Source organism: Suncus etruscus, chromosome 3 (assembly GCF_024139225.1).
Source record: "Suncus etruscus isolate mSunEtr1 chromosome 3, mSunEtr1.pri.cur, whole genome shotgun sequence".
Lineage (NCBI taxonomy): Eukaryota > Metazoa > Chordata > Mammalia > Eulipotyphla > Soricidae > Suncus > Suncus etruscus.
The window spans coordinates 117,731,738-117,754,165 of NC_064850.1; the positions used below are offsets into that span (position 1 = coordinate 117,731,738).

General features: G+C 39.3%; 1 protein-coding gene across 1 annotated transcript; it reads right to left on the reverse strand.

Annotated features, from left to right (window-relative positions):
- Positions 1–3,605: 3,605 nt before the first annotated feature.
- On the reverse strand, positions 3,606–7,030 carry LOC126003682 (DNA annealing helicase and endonuclease ZRANB3-like). Its single transcript, XM_049769998.1, is given in 4 exon segments — positions 3,606–6,019; positions 6,022–6,514; positions 6,516–6,544; positions 6,874–7,030. Coding segments are annotated over 4 exon segments (3,057 nt in total). The 3' UTR covers positions 3,606–3,641.
- Between the last annotated feature and the right edge of the window lie 15,398 nt (positions 7,031–22,428).

Sequence of the window (22,428 nt, forward strand, 5' to 3'; positions counted from 1 at the left end):
AGGTTTGAAGGAAGTATACATAGCTTCATTGATAAACAAAAACTCAAACTTTACAGACTCAAAACCAGCTTTAAAAAAAACATAAAGGTCTACTTTAAGACAAGACTGATCAACAGACACATCAAACTTCTACACAAAGATGGCAGTAAATCCCATGACAATTATCTCTCTCAATGTCAATGGACTAAATGCACCAGTTAAGAGACACAGAGTGGCTAAATAAATCCAAAACTGAAGCCAACCTTCTGCTGCCCACAAGAAACACACCGAAATAGTCAGAACAAAAATAGACTCAAAATCAAAGGTTGGAAGAAAATCATCCAAGCAAACAACCCCCTTTAAAAAGCTGGAGTGGCCATACCAATATCAGTTGACACAAACTTTAGACTCAGAAAAGTTGTAAGGGACAAAGATGGGCATTTCATACTAATCAAGGGATATGTACAACAGGAAGAAATCACACTATTAAACATATACACACAATGGGGGATCAGTAAAATAATTAATACAATTGTTGACAAATCTGAAAAAAGATATTAATAGCAACACAATAATTGTGGGAGACCTTAACACTGCCCTGTTACCCCTTGATAGGTCAACCAGAGTGAAACCCAACAAGAATATACTAGCTCTAGAAAGAGAAATAGAAGAACATGGACTCGTAGACTTAATAGGGCAATCCATCCCCAGAAACCTGGATATGCAGTCTTCTCCCATGCACATGGATCATTCTCTAGGATAGACCACACGCTGGCCCATAAAACATATTTCATAAAATCAAGAGGATAGGAATCATGCAGACTATCTCCACTGATCACAAGGCACTGAAAAAAGTGCCAGCACATCTATTAAACCTTAATAACAAGATTTTAATATCTAAAAATTCATTATAAAGTTGCCTGAACTATGTAACAATATTTTTAAAGGTTGGAATTTTTGTATTGTCAAAGAATCTATTTGATTAACAATCCTTTTGTTTTTATTTTAACTTATTGGCAATTCATAATGTTTTATTGATTTAATTCAATTTAATGAATTTAGAAAAAATTTGATTCAGTTACACAATATATTTTAAATGTATTATTCACATAACATGTCAAATGTATCCTGAGTTAAAAAAAAAGATAAAAAAAAGAAGTAAACTACAAAGGAACACAGAAGAAAAACTTTAATACGTGGAAATTAAACAGCTTACTACTGAACAACCAGTGGGTCATAGATGAAATCAAAGAGGAAATAAAAACATTCCTGGAAACAAATGACAATAAAGATACAAATTATCAGAATTTATGGGACATAGCAAAAGCTGTACTGAGAGGAAGCACACATCAGGAAGGAAGAAGGGGCCTACATGAATAGCTTAATAATGCAGCTTATAAGTTAGAAAATGATCAACAAATGGAACCAAAAATAGGTAGGGAGAAGTAAATAACAACACTTAGTTAGAGCAGAAATTAATGAAGTGGAAATCCCAAAAACAATCTGAAAGATTAACGAAAGCAAAAGTTGGTTCTTTGAAAAAATAATCAAGATTGATAAACCACTGGTAAAAACTCACAAAGAAAGGGAGAGAGAGAAACTTGATAATCATATTAGAAATAAAAAGGGGAGATCACTACAGATATTGCAGAAATTCAAAGAGTAATTTGAGACTAGTTTAAGAAACTCTATGCCATGAAACATGAGAACCTGAAGAAATGGATAAATTCTTGACGCTTAGAACCTTCCATGATTGAATAAGGATGAGGTAACATATCAAAACAGCCCCATCACTATTGAGGAAATTAAAATGGTGATCAAAAGTCTTCCCAAAAACAAAAGCCAAGGTCCATAAGGGTTCACTAATAAATTCTTTTTAATCTTTCAAGAGGAACTTTACCAATCCTTTAGAGGCTCTTTCATAAAATTGAAGAAACAGGAACACTTCCAAATAGTTTCTATAAAGTTAACATCACCTTGTTACCAAAACCAGACAAAGATGCTGCCAAAAAAGAAAATTATAGACCAATATCCCTGATGAACACAGATGCAAAGATCCTCAACAAAATTCTGGCAAATAGAATTCAATGCCTCATCCAATAGGTTTCATCGCAGAAATGCAAAGGTGGTTTAATATCCATAAATCAATCAACATAATACATCATATCAACAACAAAAAAATAAAAGTCATATCATATCAATAGATGCAGAGAAAGCATTTGATACGGTCCAATACCAATTCTTTTTTTTTTCTAAATGGGGCCCCACCTTTTCTTTTTTTATATATTTTATTTAAACACCTTGATTGCATACATGATTGTGTTTGGGTTTCAGTCATTTAAAGAACACCACCCAACACCAGTGAAACATTCCCATCACCAATGTCCTAATCTCTCTCCTCCTCACCCAACCCCCGCCTGTACTCTAGACAGGCTTTCTATTTCCCTCATACATTCTCATTATTAGGATAGTTCAAAATGTAGTTATTTCTCTAACTAAACTCATCCCTGTTTGTGCTAAGCTTTTTTTTTTTTTTTTTATAATTTTTCAATACAACCTTGTGTTTAATCTAAATACACACCATGGTTAAGATATACTGAAGCAAAGGAACAATCAACAAAATCTCATTGAAGCATTACTGGGAATCTGTATGAAATCAACACAATCATAGAAATATTCAGTTTTTCATCTCAATAGTTGTCCAGTGATTTTTCCAAAGCTATTAAACACCTAAGCATTTAATATAAAAGGGAAGTTAAATATTTTTGTTTGTTTTGGGTTTTGGGCTACACCCAGTGTTGGACAAGGGTGACTGCTGGCTCTTCGCTGAGAAATCATTCCTGGAAGTCTCGAGGGATCGTATGAGATTGGCCATGTGCCATACACATGCCCTACCCACTGTGTTATTGCTTTGGCCCAGAAAGTTAAATCTTTATATTTGTTTCAAGATTTTACTTTTTTTTTTGGTTTTTGGGCCACACCCGGTAACGCTCAGGGGTTACTCCTGGCTATGTGCTCAGAAGTTGATCTTGGCTTGGGGGACCATATGGGACACCGGGGGATCGAACCACGGTCCGTCCAAGGCTAGCGCAGGCAAGGCAGGCACCTTACCTTTAGCGCCACTGCCCGGCCCAAGATTTTACTCTTAATATTGTAGACAAAAGAACAAAGATGTTAAGTTTTTCACATATAAGAAATTCTTTTTGTGATGCTGGGGCTTGAACTCAGGTCTCCAGCATATAACAAAAGTATTTTATTACTGAACCACATACCGTGCTCCCAGAATTTATTTTTAAGATGGCCCACACCTGGTAATGGTCTACAGATTATTCCTGATTCAAAGATCATTTTTGGCATGCCATATAGTATAATGAGGATTGAGTCTGGATCAATTTGTGTAAGAAAAGTGCCCGACCTGCTGTTCTATTACTCTGGCCCCATCCCTCCATGTTTATATTTCACTTCTTTAATGTTTTGTTTGTTTGTTTTTTGGGGCCATACCTGGTGATGCTCGGGGGTTTACTCCTGGCTATGTGCTCAGAAGTCACGCCTGGCTTGGGGGACCATATGGGACGCTGGGAGATTGAACTGCAGTCCATCCTAGGCTAATGAATGCAAGGCAAATGCCCTACCACTTGCGCCACTGGTCCGACCCCTATATTTCACTTCTTTACCAAAAACCGTGTGATGTCTGATCCATGCTTTGGTGTTAGTCTTCTCACTTGGCTTCTTTCCTTAGCTTGTTTGGCAGTTCTCTCTCGGTGGCAGATGGTGCAGAGAGTCTGCAGGTTGTCCAGGGAGCACTGCCCTCCTCCACCAAACACTGGCTTAATGTGGTCCACCTGCCAGAACTGCCCTTCCCCTGGGTTTCTTATCATTTCATTAAGCTGTTCTAATGGGAGTTTTGAAATCCAGGTCATATCCAGGAGATTCTTCCGTTGACTCTTAGGAGCATCTTTCAGTCGTAAAAAGAGCTCATGTGCATTTAGACTACATAGCTGACAGACACCATGTTCAATTTCAAAGACCTTGGCTCGTATGTAACTGTTATTAGATCGAATCCAGAACTCCTCCTGACACTGCAGAGAACAAAATCGTGAATCCCAAGTGTTCACTTTACAATCCTGCTTAGTTTGGCAAGTGGGCTGCTGGCAGCGAAGGCAGAGTGGATTTCCCTCATTGTCCACAGCTTGTAAATAGCCTTTGGAGGAAGGTTTCATCGTGAGATCTGCTTGGGCTGTGCAGGGATTGACAAATGAGACACAGGAACCATCTTCAAGAAATTCTTTGGTAGAAGGTTCCTGTAATCTGGAATCCTTTGTGATCAGACGAACATGGCCCCCATCTTTCTTCACCTTGTCTATTGCGGCCACAGCAACATCTTCTTTGGTTATGTACCTTCTGGTACTATGTGATTTGGTTTGCTGCTTTGTGATCTCTTCCAAAGCAAGAATTGGACTGCAGAACAGCTGCCCACTTTTCCTGATTACTCTTTGCTTCATGGCCGTTAGACTACTCCATTCTCGAATAAATCTCAATATCAGGGAGCGATTTTGTTTCAGCTGAAAACTTGCTGGCAAATCTTCCCAAAGGTCTAATTTTATATCTAAAGGAATGAAATTACAGTTCATCTGGTTTCCATCCTTAGTGTAGAGATGAATCCGGTCAGTATTCTTACTTGCACAAAACATTAAGGTATCGTAGACTGGCAAAGTCTCGGAAGTCTCTGACTGTTTAGCATGGGACTGGGGCATAAATCCATCTCTCCATTCTGGTGTTGGTATTTTTTCTTTGCTTTCAGGTAATGGTTCAGACTCTGACTGAGCAACACCTGAGCTCTGTGCAAGAGCTCGTTTTTCAGAAACAGAATGAACTTTTTCTGAAGTGCCAGTCTCAGAATTATCTTTCTTGGTTTTCATTTTCTTCTGGGTATGGCTGCTACTATCAGCACTGCCTTGAGGATTCTCACACATTTCACAATAAGGTAACATTGCATTATTGACATAGGTGCAGAAACCACATTGCCAGTCCATTCCAGAAAGGGGCAGAGTGGCTTTCCGGGCCTTGGCCTTATGGTCCTCAGGCAGGAGTGAACATTTGGTTTGTCTGGGCTGCATTGGTTTCTCTGTTGGGGGATTGCAGTGTTGGTCCAATTTCAATCTTTTAGATTCAGATTCCAAATTACTTTCACTGTTAACATCTCCTGTGGTTGTTTTGTCAGAGTCAGCTGGTACTATATTGTTTTCCTCCTGGGATGTACTTGATTCATCACAGGAAGTCAGCAACTGTCTTTTCTTAGGTTTTGTCAAAAAGAATGACCGAATATCATGCTGCTTCTCTTTTTCAAAATGAGTGAACAAAATTTCATTCTTGAACTCTTCAGAACTTTCACTTGGAATCCAAGCTTCAGCAAATTGCAGGAAATCCCATTTTTCCTTATCATCTTCCTTAGCTTGTAGTTGTTCCTTCCTTCCATTCAAGGTACTTCCTGTGACCTGAGTCTTGCGGTTCAACATTCCCCACATAAGGGTGTCTAAAGTACCATTTGCAATAAGATAGTGAATATTCACAGAGCTGCACTGTCCAATTCGGTGAACACGGTCCTCTGCTTGTTTTAGATGTCCAGGGTCCCAATATAACTCAGCAAATACAACATGAGTTGCAGCAGTAAATGTCAAACCCTGACCAGCAGCCTGAATGCTTAAGATAGCCACACGAGTATCAGGATCCTTTTGAAACTGATTCACCAAATGTATTCTTTCTGAAGAAGGAACACTTCCATCTATCCTAATGTAACGAGTCTTGTTTTCTATGACTGCTTCTGTGCAAGCTTGTAGCATGCTTAGATGGTGAGCAAAAACAAGAAATTTAAGAGACTCATTCTGAAGCATCATCTTAATATAATCCTTGACAGCACCTGCCTTGGCAATAGCAGTTTGTTTAAACATTCGTGTAATCAATCCCATGACAGTATCGCGAGAAGCAGAACTTGGAGCTCTTATTAATTTTTCCCATTCTTCAAAGCTGGTATTTAATTCCTGACACGTGCATTACAGTATCTTTTGGCATAATCAGTCCATTTTCCAAATTTTTGTGGAAAGAGAGCTTCAATCTGCATAAAGAGCTCTTCGGGTCTTCCCAAAGCTGGAGTTCCTGTAAGAAGAATGGCACGTATGGCTTTTTGTACTAATGGCAATAAAATCTTGGTACGGGTTGCATTTCTGGACTTCATGTAATGTGATTCATCCACTATAACTACTTTAAAGTTCTGGTCATTTAGTACATCTATCAAAGTCTCTGCATCTCTGGCTAAAAGACCATAACCCAGAATTGTCACTTTGCTAGTCGATATTCTCCCGGTATCAGTTTTATTCTGAATGACATTAATTTCTTCTGGACCTAGTTCTGGAATCCATTTCTCTATTTCTTCCGTCCAAGGGTACCTCAGAGATGAAGGCACCACTATTAGAAGAGGCCATTCCTCTTTATAGAAGTAAGCAATGGAAATTGCCTGGATTGTCTTTCCTAGACCCATCCCATTATTCATCAGCCACCATACACCTTCAAGCCAACCCCATTTGATCTCTGGCACTGCAAATGAGTATTACCAGGGATGATCCTTGAGACTAGAAGCCTGAGTACTGCCAGGGTTCGGCCACCATACTTCTAATTCAAGTAAATAGTATTAATTCATTGGATTCTCTCATAAAAGAATAGATATTGTTGGGCTGGAGTGGTGGCACAACCAGTAGGATATTTGTCTTACAAAGCGCCTAACCTGGGACGGACTGTGGTTCAATCCCCTGGCATCTCATATGTTCCCCCAAGCCAGGAGCGATTTCTGAACAAATAGTCAGTAGTAACCCCTGAGCGTCACCGGTGTGGCCTCCCTGCCATTTCTTTTAAGGGCAAAAATAATCCCATCTTTCTGGAAAGGAAGTAGCTTTGCTCTTAGTTTGTCGGGTAAGAACTCCAGCTCTGTATGAGAGTCATTTGTCGAACAAGAACTTTGTGGTGTCAGAGACTTTTTTCTGTTACGAACAGTAGGCATGATGATTCTGGTGCATTCGCCGCAGAAAGTCCAATTCCCGCCACAGGTTTCAGCCCAGAGTCCGCCCCAAGGCAAGGCGGAAGTAAGTTCAAAGGTCAAAATGCAACTCAGCTTGACTCTAACATGCCGGTGTTGTTCAGCCCAAACTCTCAGATTTGTTCCTTCTGTTCTTCCCGCTTTGGTGAAAGGCAGCGAGCGTTCAAGCACAGCTTTGCAATGTCCTTGCCCTAACTCCAAAAGCCTTTGAAAACTTGCTCCCTTCAAAGGCCAATAAAGCCAAGCTCCCGGGGTTATGACCTAGGAACTACAATTCCCGTCGGCCTTGCGAGAAAAATAAGGCGTGGTGAGAGCAAAGCATGCTGGGATTTGTAGTCCGCTCAACTAGGGGGCGATTTTCCCCCTCCTCCTCCCTCCACCCCGAGGCAGGAGAAACCAGGTGTTCGGCTTAGAACCCGTTACTGCTCAGGGGGTGGAGCCAATCTCCTCTCTTCTCCCCCCCACATGGAAGATGACATTGTTTTTCTTTCCTCGCACAAACCCCTCAAAAATATTTCCTGCAGAAATAAATACTCTTGTTGGCCTCTCATCTCCAGGTCAGTGAGAACTCCTGCAGAACTCCTTCGCCTCAGGTTGCTGCAACTCGTGGGAAAAAAAGCGTGCTAAGCTTTTTGAGGTGAGCTGTAACTTCCAGCCCTTCTCTCTTTTGTGTCTGAAAATTATTATTGCAAGAATGTCTTTCATTTTTCTTAAAACCCATAGGTGACTGAGACCATTCTGCGTTTCTCTCTCTCTCCCTGACTTATTTCACTCAGCATAATAGATTCCATGTACATCCATGTATAGGAAAATTTCATGACTTCATCTCTCCTGACAGCTGCATAATATTCCATTGTGTATATGTACCACAGTTTCCTTAGCCATTCGTCTGTTGAAGGGCATCTTGGTTGTTTCCAGAGTGTTGCTATGGTAAATAGTGCTGCAATGAATATAGGCGTAAGGAAGGAATTTTTGTATTGTATTTTTGCAACACCAATTCTTGATAAAAAAAAAAAAAACCCTCAACAAGATGGGAATGAAAGGAACTTTTTTCAATATAGTCAAGGCCATCTACCACAAGCCAATGTCAAATATTATTCTCAATGGAGATAAACTAAAAGCCTTTCCCCTCAAATCTGGTGCAAGACAAGGCTGCATTGGCTCACTCCTATTCAACATAATACTGGAAGTACTTGCCATAACGATTAGGCAAGAAAAATAACAGGTAGCCCCATATATCATAAAATGGATAGAAGAAATGAACAGACACTTCCTCAAAGAAGAAATACAAATGGCCAAAAAGACACGTGAAAAATGTTTCACATCACTAATCATCAGGGAAATGAAAATCAAAACAACAATGAAGTGCCATCTCACACCACAGAGACTGGCACACATCACAAAGAACAAGAGTGACAACAATGCATATATATAAAAAGGTTTTAAACTGGGAGCTTGGGGATTAGATGAGCTAAAACTCAAGGACAAAATTAGAAGAATTGATGAAAACATTATGACAACATCTATACGGGATCTGAGCAATTATTCTCCCTTTGGATTCCAATCTACTTTTTTAGACATTTGTTCAAAAGTCTTAAATTTCAATTTTACACCTTCTAAATTTTCATTGAATAGGGCAAAGTTTCTAAGTTCTGCCCAATGCCTCCACTTGAAATTCCTCCCTTATGTCACTGTTCACCCCCATTTTCCATGGCCCCGCATTTATGCATTCAGGCTTATTGCTCCTAAGATTTTAATTTTAGTATCCCAGAAATAGGGAGGCCTACATATACCTACAGAAGATGACAGGCATTAATCAATTGTTCAACAAATATGGAGAGGGTGTTTTGTGCTGAATACAATTTAAAATTTTTAGGGTCCAAAAATTAAAAGAAAAGTTATAAATTCTTCTCTCATTGAGTTTGCTTCTATAAAATTTTTATACATATCATGGATTAAAACAGTAATTGTGACAGGAAAAATAAACATAACTGCAAAAAAGGAATTGTGTGCTACTTGTAACTTAATCATCTCTGAAAGAATAGTAATAAGCTAAACATTTCATAAGAAGTAAGAGCTATTACTTATGTAAAGAAAATACATACCAGGAAGCAGTTCCAAAGACCCTGTGTCCTATCTTATTGAAAGGGCAGAAAAAATGCCAGCAATAGGGGAAAGTTGAAGAAAATTAGGGAGACATGGTGAAAATGAATAATGCTAGTTCCTGGAGGTCAGTTTTCTTTGAAAGATAGAAAAGTAATCAAGCACTTCAAGTCAAGGACTCTCAGAAATGGACTTCTATTTCTATAGGTCTTGAATGGGCACATTTAACCTAGAATTTAATTTTTTCAATGAATGACTAACTTACAGAACAAGGAGAGACAAAATGGAAAGACACTTAGTAAGTATCTATAAATAAGAATTTGTAGATGAGATAGACCTGGTAAAGGGCAAGGGTAGCCTGAGAGGAACTTCATAAGAAAATAACTCCAAGGTGGAAGTGATCTGGCCCTGCTGTGAGATTGACAACTTGGAGAGACTGAGACTTGTTGTTTTTGCATGTTTTTCTTCTCTTCTCTTCTGTCTCCTGAAGCTCTCCTGAGAGGGCCAGGAAGGACCCAGAAAAAACTGTCTCCTTGCGCTGCTCAGGCCAAAAGGCCATAAAGACTGAGTGAAAAACAGCTACCAGAGATGCCAGACAGAGAACTCCTTTGTCTGTGAAGGCCAAAGATATGAAGGAACTATAAATGAAAACTATGAAATCCTGTTTCAAGAAATAAGAGAGGACACGAGGAAATGGAAACACATACCCTGCTCATGGACTGGCAGGATTAACATTAAAATGGCAATACTCCCCAAAGTATTGTACAGATTTAATGCAATCCCTCTAAAGATACCCATGATATTCTTCAAAGAAGTGGATCAAACACGTATGAAATTCATTTAGAACAATAAATACCCTCGAATAGTTAAAGCACTCCTTGGAAAAAGAAATAAGGGAGACACTACAGTCCCCAACTTTAAGCTATATTACAAAGCAATAGTTATCAAAACAGCATGGTATTGAAATAAAGACAGACCCTCAGATCAGTGGAATAGGCTTGAGTACTCAGAGAATGTTCTGCAGACATTCAATCACCTAATTTTTGATAAAGGAGCAAAAAATCCTAAATGGAGCAAGGAAAGCCTCTTCAACAAGTGCTGTTGGCACAACTGGTTAGCCACTTGCTAAAAAGTGAACTCAGACCCTCAGCTAACACCATGTACAAAGGTAACATCAAAATGGATTAAAGACCTTGATATCATACCTGAAACCAAAATTTATATAGAACAACACATAGGTAAACCACTCCATAACATTGAGACTAAAGGCATCGTCAAGGAGGAAACAGCACTCTCCAAACTAGTGGAAGCAGAGATAAACAGATGGAAATATATTAAGCTGTAAAGCTTCTGCACCTCAAAGGAAATATTTCCCAGGATATAAAAGCTACCCACTGAGTGGGAGAAACTATTCACCCAATACCCATCAGATAAGGGGCTAATCTCCAAAATATACAAGGCACTTACAGAACTTTACAAGAAAAAAACATCTAATACTAACAAAAATGGGGAAAAGAAATGAACAGACAACTTTGATAAAAAAAGAAATACAAATGGCCAAAAGGCACATGAAAAAATGCTCCACATCACTAATCATCAGGGAGATGCAAATCAAAACAACTATGAGGTACCATCTCACACCACAGAGATTGATGCACATCACAAAGAATGAGAAAAAACCATGCTGGCAGGAATGTGCAGAGAAAGGAACTCTTATTCATTGCTGATGGGAATGCTGTCTGGTTCAACCTTTATGGAAAGTGATATGGAGATTCTTCCAAAAACTGGAAATTGAGCTTCCATATGATCCAGCTATACCACTCCTAGGGATATACCCTAGGAACACAAAAATACAATACAAAATTTCCTTCCTCACACCTATATTCATTGCAGTGCTATTTACAATAACCAGACTCTGGAAACAACCAAGATGCCCTTCAACAGGTAAATGGGTAAATAAAAACTGTAGTACATATACACAATGAAATATTATGCAGCCATCAGGAAAGATGAAGTCATAAAATTTTCCTATACATGGATGGACTTGGAATCTATTATGCTGAGTGAAATAAGTCAAGGGGGAGAGATAGACACAAAATAGTCTCACTCATTTATGTTTTTTAAGAAAAATAAAAGACATTCTTGCAATAATTCTCAGAGACAAAAGAGAGAAGGGCTGGAATGTCCAGCAGGACATGAAGCTCACCACAAAGAGTGATGAGTGCAATTAGAGAAATAGCTACATTGAGAACTATCACAGCAATGCGAATGAATGGGGGAAGTAGAAAGCCTGTCTCGAGTACAGGCGGGGTGGGGTGGGGAGGAGGGAGATTCAGAACATTGGTGATGGATGTTTCACTGATGAAGGGGGGTATTCTTTACATAACTGAAACCCAACTACAATCATATTTGCAATCAAGGTGTTTAAATAAATATATTAATAAAAAAAAAAGAAAAAGAAAATAACTCCAGGGCCTGAATGATAGTACATTTGGGTAGGCATTTGCCTTGAATGCAGCCAACCAAATTTCAATCCCCAGTACCTCATAGGTCCCAGGAGCATTTCCTTAGTCACCCCTGGGTGGGCCCCCAAAAAAGAAAAAAAAAGCTATAAAGAAACACAGTTTTTCTGCTTGATTTGGCAGTCACCCAGCCTCAGGATGAATGTCTGAATGAACAGTGTTGTACTCAGGGAGCAGGAGTCTCAGAAAAGAAAAGTCTCCATTTGAGCATATGATTGGTAGGGTCTGACCTTGGAGACAGCTTAATTGTGTAGAAAAACAGAGTATTTCTTCACTGTTCAATTACAGACAATGCTCTATCGTAACTGTTCTTCCTACTGTTGGAGACAATCAAGTTTTCCTTTCTCGAAATTCTTTTCTTCTGGATTTGGAGGGTCAGTCAGTCTTCTACAGCATTTCTCCTGTATCTGGCACCTCTTCGTCCAGAGCTGTGTCCACTTTTTCAGGGTGAATCTCAGTCCTGTTTCTCTCACTCTCGATGGACTCATTCTCTCCATGACTTCAACTACCATTAGTATTTGAATAATTTAAGTGGCAGATTTTTGCTCTCCTATACTATTAAACTGTGTTAATCAGTACATATGACATTAGCTTAGTATGGATGGGTCAATTAATAGGACAATAAAAAGAGAGTACAGAATTAACGTGACATATATATCACTTAATAGTTGTATACTGTGCAAATGTAGCTCACTGAGCAAAAAAAAATCTTTTCAATATGCTGTGATGAAGCAACTAGATACTCACTATGGAAAAATATGAGCATTTACATTTAAATCTTACATACTCAAAGATGTGACATGGATCAAATCACATTAATGTGAAATCTAAAACTATTAAGGGTCTAGAATAAAATTTAAGGAAACATCCTCAGCATCTTGAAGATTCCTTAACACACAAAATGCACTAAATATAAAAATAATAAATGATGTCAGACTATCTGTTTTAGAATATGATCAGTAAACTATACTAGGAAGAAAGTTAAAGGCAAACCACAGACATATAAATATAGACACCTCTTGAACTAACCAAAGGAGTTCAAAGTGAATATCTCTAAGGAGAGACTTTAGAAAAAAAAAAACACCTAAGAATGGACATGGTGAGTTTTTAAGTCATTAGATAAATATAAGTACATATCAATATATTAATTTATGGTTACATATAGATACCTATATATGAAAGATTATTATATTATATATCATTTAGATAAAGAGTTAATATAAGTAACATACAGATAAAATATATGGCTAGAGAGATAGTATAACAGTAACACTCTTGCCTTGCAAGAGGTCATTCCTGTTCCTTTTTCCAGCACCACGAATAGTTCCTGAACACTACTAGGAGTGATACTCGAGTTCAAAGACAGAATTAGGCCCTGAGCAGCAAGGTGTGGACCAACCTCCCCTGAATAGAATGATAGCACCTGTTAATATGATTTAATAAAGTAGGAATGAATAATCTCTACAGGTGTCAATATTTTATACTTTAACATTTTATTGTGATTACAAAATACTAAAATATAAAAAATTCAAGGAAAAACTTGGCTAATCACTTTATATTTTGAAAAATAAAATCAGTTTAAAAGTATCAGAGAGAGACTCCGCTGACCGCGTGGACGGCCGCCCTGCTTCTGCCGGGCTCCCCTTGCCCCTGGGAGGGTCGGGAGACTCCGCCGACCGCATGGACGGCCGCCCTGCTTCTGCAGGGCTCCCCTTGCCTCCGGGAAGGTAGGGAACCTCCGCCGACTGCGTGAACGCCTGCCCTGCTCCTGCCGGGCTCCCCTTGCCCCTGGGAGGGTCGGGAGACTTCGCCGACCGCGTGGACGGCCGCCCTGCTTTTGCCAGGCTCCCCTTGCCCCTGGGAGGGTCGGGAGACTCCGCCGACCGCGTGGACGGCTGCCCTGCTTCTGCCGGGCTCCCCTTGCCTCCGGGAAGGTAGGGAAACTACAGAAGACCACCCCGCTCCTGCTGGGTCTCCATTACCCCCGGGAAGGTAGGGAAACTACGCCCACCCGCGCCAACCGCTCAAACATGCCCCGCCCCCAGGCGGATATCTCCTACCTACCAGCACCAGCTGACAACAATAGGGCAAAGCAACGAATCAGGCCATAGAAAGACCATAGGAGGAGCCAAACCGCAGCAAGCCCACCTAATAGTACCACTAGATCCACCCTCAGGGAGGGGACCCATTCCCACACCACAGGGGATAGAAACAGGCTGAAACTGGAAGGAACAGCACTCCAAAGCACACCAACAAACCAAAGAATTATGGGTAAATCAAAGAGATCCCTAAGATCTGATGATACAGAGACAAAACCTAACAAGTTTCCAAGTCCGCCAAAAAGCACAGATCCATGGGAAGGTGAGCTAAAAGCAGCAATGAGGAAGGAAACACAAGAATTAATAAAAGAAATGAGAGAAACCTTAACTAACGAGTATAAGATATCTATGGAGGAACGAATCAGCCAAATTAAAGAAGAAATGTTAAAGACCATGAGAGAGTCCATACAAAAAGAAGTGAAGGAATTAACAGACAAAGTAACAAGCCTTACTAGCAGAAACACAGAGTTGGAGAAACACATTGAAGAACTCGAAGGAAAACTGCAAACAAAAAATGAACAAGAAACCAACAAAGAAATAAAAGGCAAAGCACTGGAAGGAAAAGTCCAGTACCTAATGAACAAGGACAAAAGAAACAATCTAAGAATCGTGGGTATACCAGAAGGGGAGGAAATAGGGAAAGGGGAAGAACAAGTAGTCAGAGAGATAATAGCAGAGAACTTCCCCACCCTCTGGAATGAAACTTCAGGCCAAATCCAGGAAATAAAGAGAGTCCCTAATAAAATAGATCCTAATAAATTGACACCAAGACATATAGTAATTCAAATGGCAAAAAACAAAGAAAAAGAGGAACTTCTTAAGGCAATAAGAGAGAAAAAAAACCTCAAGTACAAAGGTAGGGACATAAGAATCAAACAAGATCTGCCAGTCGAAATAATTCAAGCAAGAAGACAGTGGAATAACATATTTAAACGACTGAATGAAAAAAACTTCCAACCTAGAGTCCAATACCCAGCAAAATTATCATTCATATGGGAGGACAGACTAAAAACATTTTCAAACAAGACCGAACTAGAGCTATTTGTGCAAACAAAACCGATCCTAAATGACCTACTCAGAGATGAACTACACAATCCAAACCCCCGATTGTAACAAAAGCCACCCTACACAACACAACTGCACAACAGTCCTCTCTCTCAATAATTTCCCTAAATGTTAATGGACTAAACTCTCCAATTAAAAGACACATAGTAGAGAACTGGATTAGGAAAAATAAACCAGACTTCTGCTGTCTACAAGAAACACACCTACAGCTACAGGATAAGCATAGGCTTAGAATCAAAGGATGGAAAGTAATTATTCAGGCCAATGGAAAACAAAAAAGAGCAGGGACAGCCATTCTTATATCAGACCAAATTGCATTCAACCTCAAGAAAGTGATCAGAGATAAAGAGGGTCACTACTTACTGATCAGGGGAACATTAGACCAAGAAACACTAACCCTGGTCAATATCTATGCACCCAATGTAGAATCAGCAAAATATGTGAGACAACTACTGGCCAATCTGGAGAAACACATGAAGGGAAATGTGATAATAGTAGGGGACCTAAATACTCCACTATCACCACTGGACAGATCCTCCAAACAGAAAAATAGTAAAGAAATAAGAGCCCTAAATGAAAACCTAGAAGAATTGGGGCTAATAGACTTATATAGAGCCCTCCATCCCCAGAAAGCAGAATACACATTCTTCTCAAACCCACATGGAACCTTCTCCAGAATAGACCATGTCTTAGGATTCAAAGCCAACCTACATAAGATCACAAAGGTAAGGATCATTAGAAGTACCCTTTCAGATCACTATGCAACAGAGGTCAAAATTGATGTCAAGAAGAAACAATGGAGAAAAACTAATACCTGGAGATTAAACAACATGCTGCTCAATAACTGCTGGATCAAAGAACAACTCAAGGAAGAAATAAAAAGATTCCTTGAGACAAATGACAATGAAGAGACAACATGTCAAAATTTGTGGGACACAGCAAAAGCAGTAATTAGGGGGAAACTCATAGCAATACAGGCCTATGTCAAGAAACAGGAAAATAACAAAACCAACAGTTTAAAAGATCACCTCAAAGAATTGGAACAACAGCAACAGAGAAATCCAACCACAACCAGAAGGCAAGAAATAATAAAAACCAGAGCAGAAATAAACAACATCGAAACTAAGAAAACAATACAAAAAATCAATGAGACCAGGAGTTGGTTTTTCGAAAAAATAAACAAGATAGACAAACCATTGGCAAAACTCACCAAAAAAAGAGGGAAAACACCCAAATCAATAGGATCACTAATGAAAGGGGAGAGATTACAACAGAACCCCAAGAAATACAACATATCATGAGATCATACTATGAACAACTATACTCAACTAGGCTAGAAAACCCATTAGAAATCAACAGATTCTTAGACAAACACCATCTTCCAAGACTGGAAAAGGAAGATCTAGAAAGCCTAAACAGAACAATCACCTCAGAAGAAATTAAAGATGTAATTAAAAAACTCCCTAAGAACAAAAGCCCAGGCCCAGATGGATTTACAGGGGAATTCTATCAAACATTTCAAGAAGACTTACTACCACTGTTCCATAGGCTTTTCCAAACCATAGAAAAAACAGGAATCCTCCCCAACTCCTTTTATGAGGCTAATATCACACTCATTCCCAAAGATGGCAAAGACACCACCAAGAAAGAAAACTACAGACCAATCTCACTAATGAACATAGATGCAAAGATACTTAACAAAATCTTAGCAAACCGAATCCAACACTTCATCAAAAAGATCATACATCACGACCAAGTGGGATTCATACCAGGAATGCAAGGTTGGTTCAACATACGCAAATCAATCAATTTGATACATCACATCAACAACATGAAAGACAAAAACCACATGATCATATCAATCGATGCAGAGAAGGCGTTTGACAAAATCCAACATCCTTTCATGTTAAAGACACTCAGCAAAATAGGGTTAGAAGGAACTTTCCTCAAGATAGTTACAGCTATATATGAAAAGCCTACAGCCAACATTATACTTAATGGCGAGAAACTAGAAGCATTCCCACTAAGGTCAGGAACTAGACAAGGCTGTCCACTCTCTCCACTCTTATTCAATATAACCTTAGAAGTCCTAGCAATAGCAATCCGACAAGAGAAGGGAATCAAAGGAATTCAAATAGGGAAAGAGGAACACAAACTATCTCTATTTGCCGACGATATGATGATATACATCAAAAACCCTAAAGAGTCCACAGTAAAACTCCTAGAAACTATCAGCCAATACAGCAAAGTGGCTGGATACAAAGTCAATACACAAAAGACAGTAGCGTTTCTATATACAAAAAATGAAGTTGAGGAGAGAGAGATTAAAAATACAATTCCATTTAAGATAGTATCAAAAAATATCAGGTATCTAGGAATCAACCTTACAAGAGAAGTGAAAGACCTATACCAGGGAAACTTCAAAACACTCCAGAAAGAAATTGAAGACGATCTAAAGAAATGGAAGAACATCCCATGCTCATGGATAGGTAGAATTAACATAATCAAAATGACTATCCTACCCAAACTCCTATATAGATTTAATGCAATCCCTATCCAAATCCAGACACAATTCTTTAAAGAATTAGAACAGTCATTCACAAAATTTATCTGGAACCACAAAAGACCCAGGATAGCCAAACACATACTGAAAAACAAGAAGCTGGGTGGAATCTCCTTACCCAACTTGAAACTATACTATAAAGCCATAGTAATCAAAACAGCATGGTACTGGAACAGAGACAGGACCTCAGACCAGTGGGTCAGGACAGAATTCCCAGACATAAACCCCCAGATATACAGCCAACTAATATTTGATAAAAGAGGCAAGAATCTGAAATGGAACAAAGAAAGCCTATTCAACAAATGGTGTTGGCACAACTGGAAAACCACATGCACGAAAGTGAAAATCAACCCATACCTCACTCCTTATACAAAAGTCAACTCAAAATGGATCAAAGACCTTGAAATCAGACCCGAATCTATAAAGTTTATCGAGAATAAAATAGGGAGAACACTCGAAGACCTATATATCAAAATGGTCTTCGAGAATGGAGCACCAATGGCAAGAACCTTAGCAGCAAACATAAACAAATGGGACTACATCAAACTAAAAAGCTTCTGCATGGCGAAAGAAACCTTACTTAATGCAAGAAGACAGTTAACAGAATGGGAAAAAATCTTTTCACTAGACATATCAGATAAAGGGCTGATATCTAGAACTTACAAAGCACTCAGAAAACTGACCCCCTCAAAACCAAATAAAGCCATAAAAAAATGGGGAGAAGAAATGAATAGACACTTCTCTGAAGAAGACAGAAAGATGGCTAACAAACACATGAAAACATGCTCATCTTCACTCATCATCAGAGAGATCCAAATCAAGACAACAATGAGATACCACCTAACACCAGTGAGGATGGCTCACATCAAAAATACTGAGAACAATCTTTGTTGGCGCGGATGTGGTATGAAGGGAACTCTCATCCACTGCTGGTGGGAATGCCCCCTAGTCCAACATCTATGGAGAACAGTCTGGAGAGTACTCAAAGAACTCAGAATTGAGCTCCCTTTTGACCCAGCAATTGCACTCCTAGGTATATACCCCCAAGTTGGAAAAACATTCATTCCAAAATACGTCTGCACCCCACTATTTATCGCAGCACTTAGTATAATAGCCAAATCTTGGAACAAACCGCGATGTCCAACAACAGATGAATGGATCATTAAGATGTGGTATCTATACACAATGGAATATTACATGGCAGTCAGAAATGATACAATCACAGATTTTGCAGCAACGCGGATGGACTTAGATCATGTTATGTTAAACGAAGTAAGTCAGAAGACAAAAGATAAACACAGAATGGTAGCACTATTCTGAAGCACATAGAACATACATCTCAATCACAACTAATACTTAACAATCAAATAACAGGTTCTAACAGGGTAGAAACTCCAACCACTGTAATAGTCAACATATACCTCGGAACAGTGCCCAAAACACATGAAAAAGGAACAACACAAACTCTCGACTACACATTATACCACAAAGAAAGCAGCAACACCAGAACAGCAGCATAGAGAGAACAGGTACGTAATCAACCTTCTACAATAATGGCCCATAATAATCTTGTAGAGATCGTATACAGGAACACAGGTAAAGAATACCATGGCAAACCACTGATTCCAAGGGAAACATCCCATAAAACTACGTATTAATGCCCCTATCTTACTATATTTAAAATAACCTCTCAGCTTTTCTGTCCACAGGCGTTCTTGGATACAAAGGGCGGACAAGCTAAGTTGGCAGCTTGGGATACCACACGAGATACCATGCCCAGTTTGCACTACGAGATGGCCCCGAGAAAACTCTTTAACATACACTTTATCTCTAGGTTTACCTCTTTTAGGGTTTCAAGCACGTGATCAGTCAGACCACCGAAGCAGTAACAGCGACGTACAGACCCAAGCTACATGTTCTATTCACTGAACACATTCAAGCAAACTAGCATTCCCTTGCTATTCTCTCCTCTCTTCTCACCACTTCCTTAGCTATTTCTTTTCTTTTCTATTCTTTTTTTTACTTTCTATCCTTTCTCTTCTCCCTTTCTTTCTAATGTATTTTTCTCTTTTCTCCCTCCCTACCCCTTCCGTACACCTTACCCTTTCCCCCCTCTGGAAATCCAACTATCCCTCCACCCCTCAATCCCATCCAGACCTCCCTCTATATTAAAACACTTCACCCTCAGTCCTTAATCTATTAGGCAACAAGATCGACCTCCTACCCCAACGAACCAGTACCCAGCATCCAAGAGAAGGGACACCCAGTCAAACCCACACCTTGTCCCGGGCAAGAAAAGATAGCCAACTCCCCTGTGGACTCATGCTACGAGGCCCTCCCTACCAACTCCCCCTAACGTGGACTGTTTCTTGAAACCGGACCTTGGTCCAAAAGTATCCCCAATGCAAGAACTCTTCCAAGACATCCCTGCCGCAAATTGTTACCAACCTGAAGAAGGTCAGCGGGTGGGATAGGAAGATGCCTGGGAACCCACACATCACAAGAAAAACCCAAAAGACAATGGGAAAAACTGTACTTCCAACATAGACATAAGACCTGTAATACACCACCTCGTTACCTGCTCTCCCCCAAATGTAAGGTAGTCTTTTGCACCATCTTGGTCCTTTAAGAACTTAGCTAAGTCATTTTAGTTTGTTTTTTTTTTTCCCCTTAAATTTATTTATTTATTTTTTTAAATGTTGGTCCTATATATACATTTGCGAGCACATACATTTTTATTTATTTTATTTTATTCTATTTTATTATTATTATTTTTTTTATCATTTTTGGGTATCTGACCTGTGTCTGTTATCCCCTCTGTCCACCCCCAACTATACCGACAATACAATGAAGCTCCACTTCCCCCTGCAAAGACGCACTAAATAAAGGGGAAATCTTACTTATAAAAAAAGAGCTCTTATCTACTAGAGATAGGAACTCATAGTTGTTTACAATACAGGGATATCTCCTACCTTGAAAATATGTCATGTGGAATCAACTTAGACCTCAGATGATTAGATACCATTCACCCAGCCTTGAACCCTGGATCCTAGACAAAGAATCGGCTCAGCTCTTCACAACAGCTGCAGGAAACAAACTCCACCCGGGACAGCCTTAATACTGCGGGGTCAACAACAAGGGCCAGCTCTAACATGATATCCTGACAACGAGGAAAATGTGAACAACTTGACCTTAGAGCAGATTAGCCTACCTTACCAGCTAACGACAAGACAAAACCAGAAGACTCGACACCCTTTGGTAGGTCCAAAAGCCAAGATCGTGACTTACAGATGACTGGCTACTAGAACCACGACCAGACAGTATACATCTTGGGACCAATAAAAAAGCCCTAGTTTAGGGTTTGAACTATGACTTGCACAATAAGCATGATCCCCAGTCCCAAAGGTCTGACAGAGACAACTGCAACAGAATGGGGCTTCTGGAAGCACAAAGAAAGACGTTATCCTAGGCGCCATCCTAGGTTCAGTGCAAAGACCAAGGTCACCAACCACAGAAGATGGATTAAAACGACACTGAGGTAACAGAACCTCTAGAACCACAAAGACTGACTTCACCATAAGTCCCACCTCAGGATCTGTGCAGATACTGAGACCTCTAAACACAGAACTCTGAGTGTATCACCCTGGACAGAACAGAAGTCTTCCACACACCAAAAAAAAAACACCACTGGGAAAATAAATGATCCTGAGCAAAGTCTAGAGCTGATCCCATGACAGTATACTCCAAGGACGGAGAAACCCCATATTTCCTAGGCCAAGTGAATTCCTTTTCGAATGACCCCAATATTTACTGTGCCAGGGCAGGAGGGGAAAAAACAAAAATACAAAAAGCACAATACCTTGGTTATTTTATATATATATACATACATATATATATTTTACCTTCATTTATTATTGTTATTATTATTTTTATTTACCTATCTATTTTGGTCGATTTCTCTGTTTGGGTGTGATTATTGAAATCGCTGTCCCCAATTATACTTATTTTTTTCTTTTCTTTTCTTTTCTTTTCTTTCGTTATGTGCTATGCCATGTTTCTTATTTCAAGACCATGGCATGTTTTTGGTTTATTTGTTTGTTTATTTGTTTGTTTTTAGCTTTGTTTTTCGTCTGTTTTTTGTGGTGCTTATCAATATAGCTGGAGTCCTCACCGGATAATTGACACTTTTTTTGGTACTGGTGGAGTGTTTCACCTTCTTTCTCTCCTTCATCTCCCAAATCGATGATGAGAGCCTCTAGAAGGATTCCGCCCATTTTGGGAGTATTAGACTCTTCCCCCAGTTTATTTATCTTCTCTTCTTCAGGCAAAACCACGCAACTTGAACTAGCTAGTCCTGCCTACAGTTAGAGGGGGAGATAAGGGAGGCATCGAGACCAAACAGGTGCAAGACTACTAAGTAGGAGGTTGGATACAGAGGGGACCACATATTCTAGCCACCCTGGGGGTGAGGGAAGAGGAAATGAGAGGTTGGACAAAAACGGAGGGGTAAGGTGGACAATTTGGTGATGGGAATCCCCCCTGATTTTATGTAAATATGTACCTAAAATGTTATTGTCAACAATATGTAAGACACTATGATCAAAATAAAAATTATATTAAAAAAAAAGTATCAGAGAAAAATAAAAGAATCATTGGGGTCAATGGCATCAAAAATATTTAAATCTAATCAATTTTGTCAACATGGTGCATTATTCTGCTTTCCTGCAGAACTCATCTTCATTTAGATATCTGAATTACAGGTAACAGAGATGACCATTATTCTAATTTCCTTTTCCCTTTGAGCCCAGGAAAAAAATTATAACCATATTTATTTCCTGTCATACAAAGCAGTTCAACAAATTAATGATATGCCCTTAGTAAAATTGAAAGAAGCCATTAGTACATATGGGCTTTTTTTTTGACCCCCTGTGGCAAAGTTAATAAATGATGCCTTTCTGAGGATTCAAGGACATCTTTATTCAGGATGCTTATACTGCCTGGTCATACTGC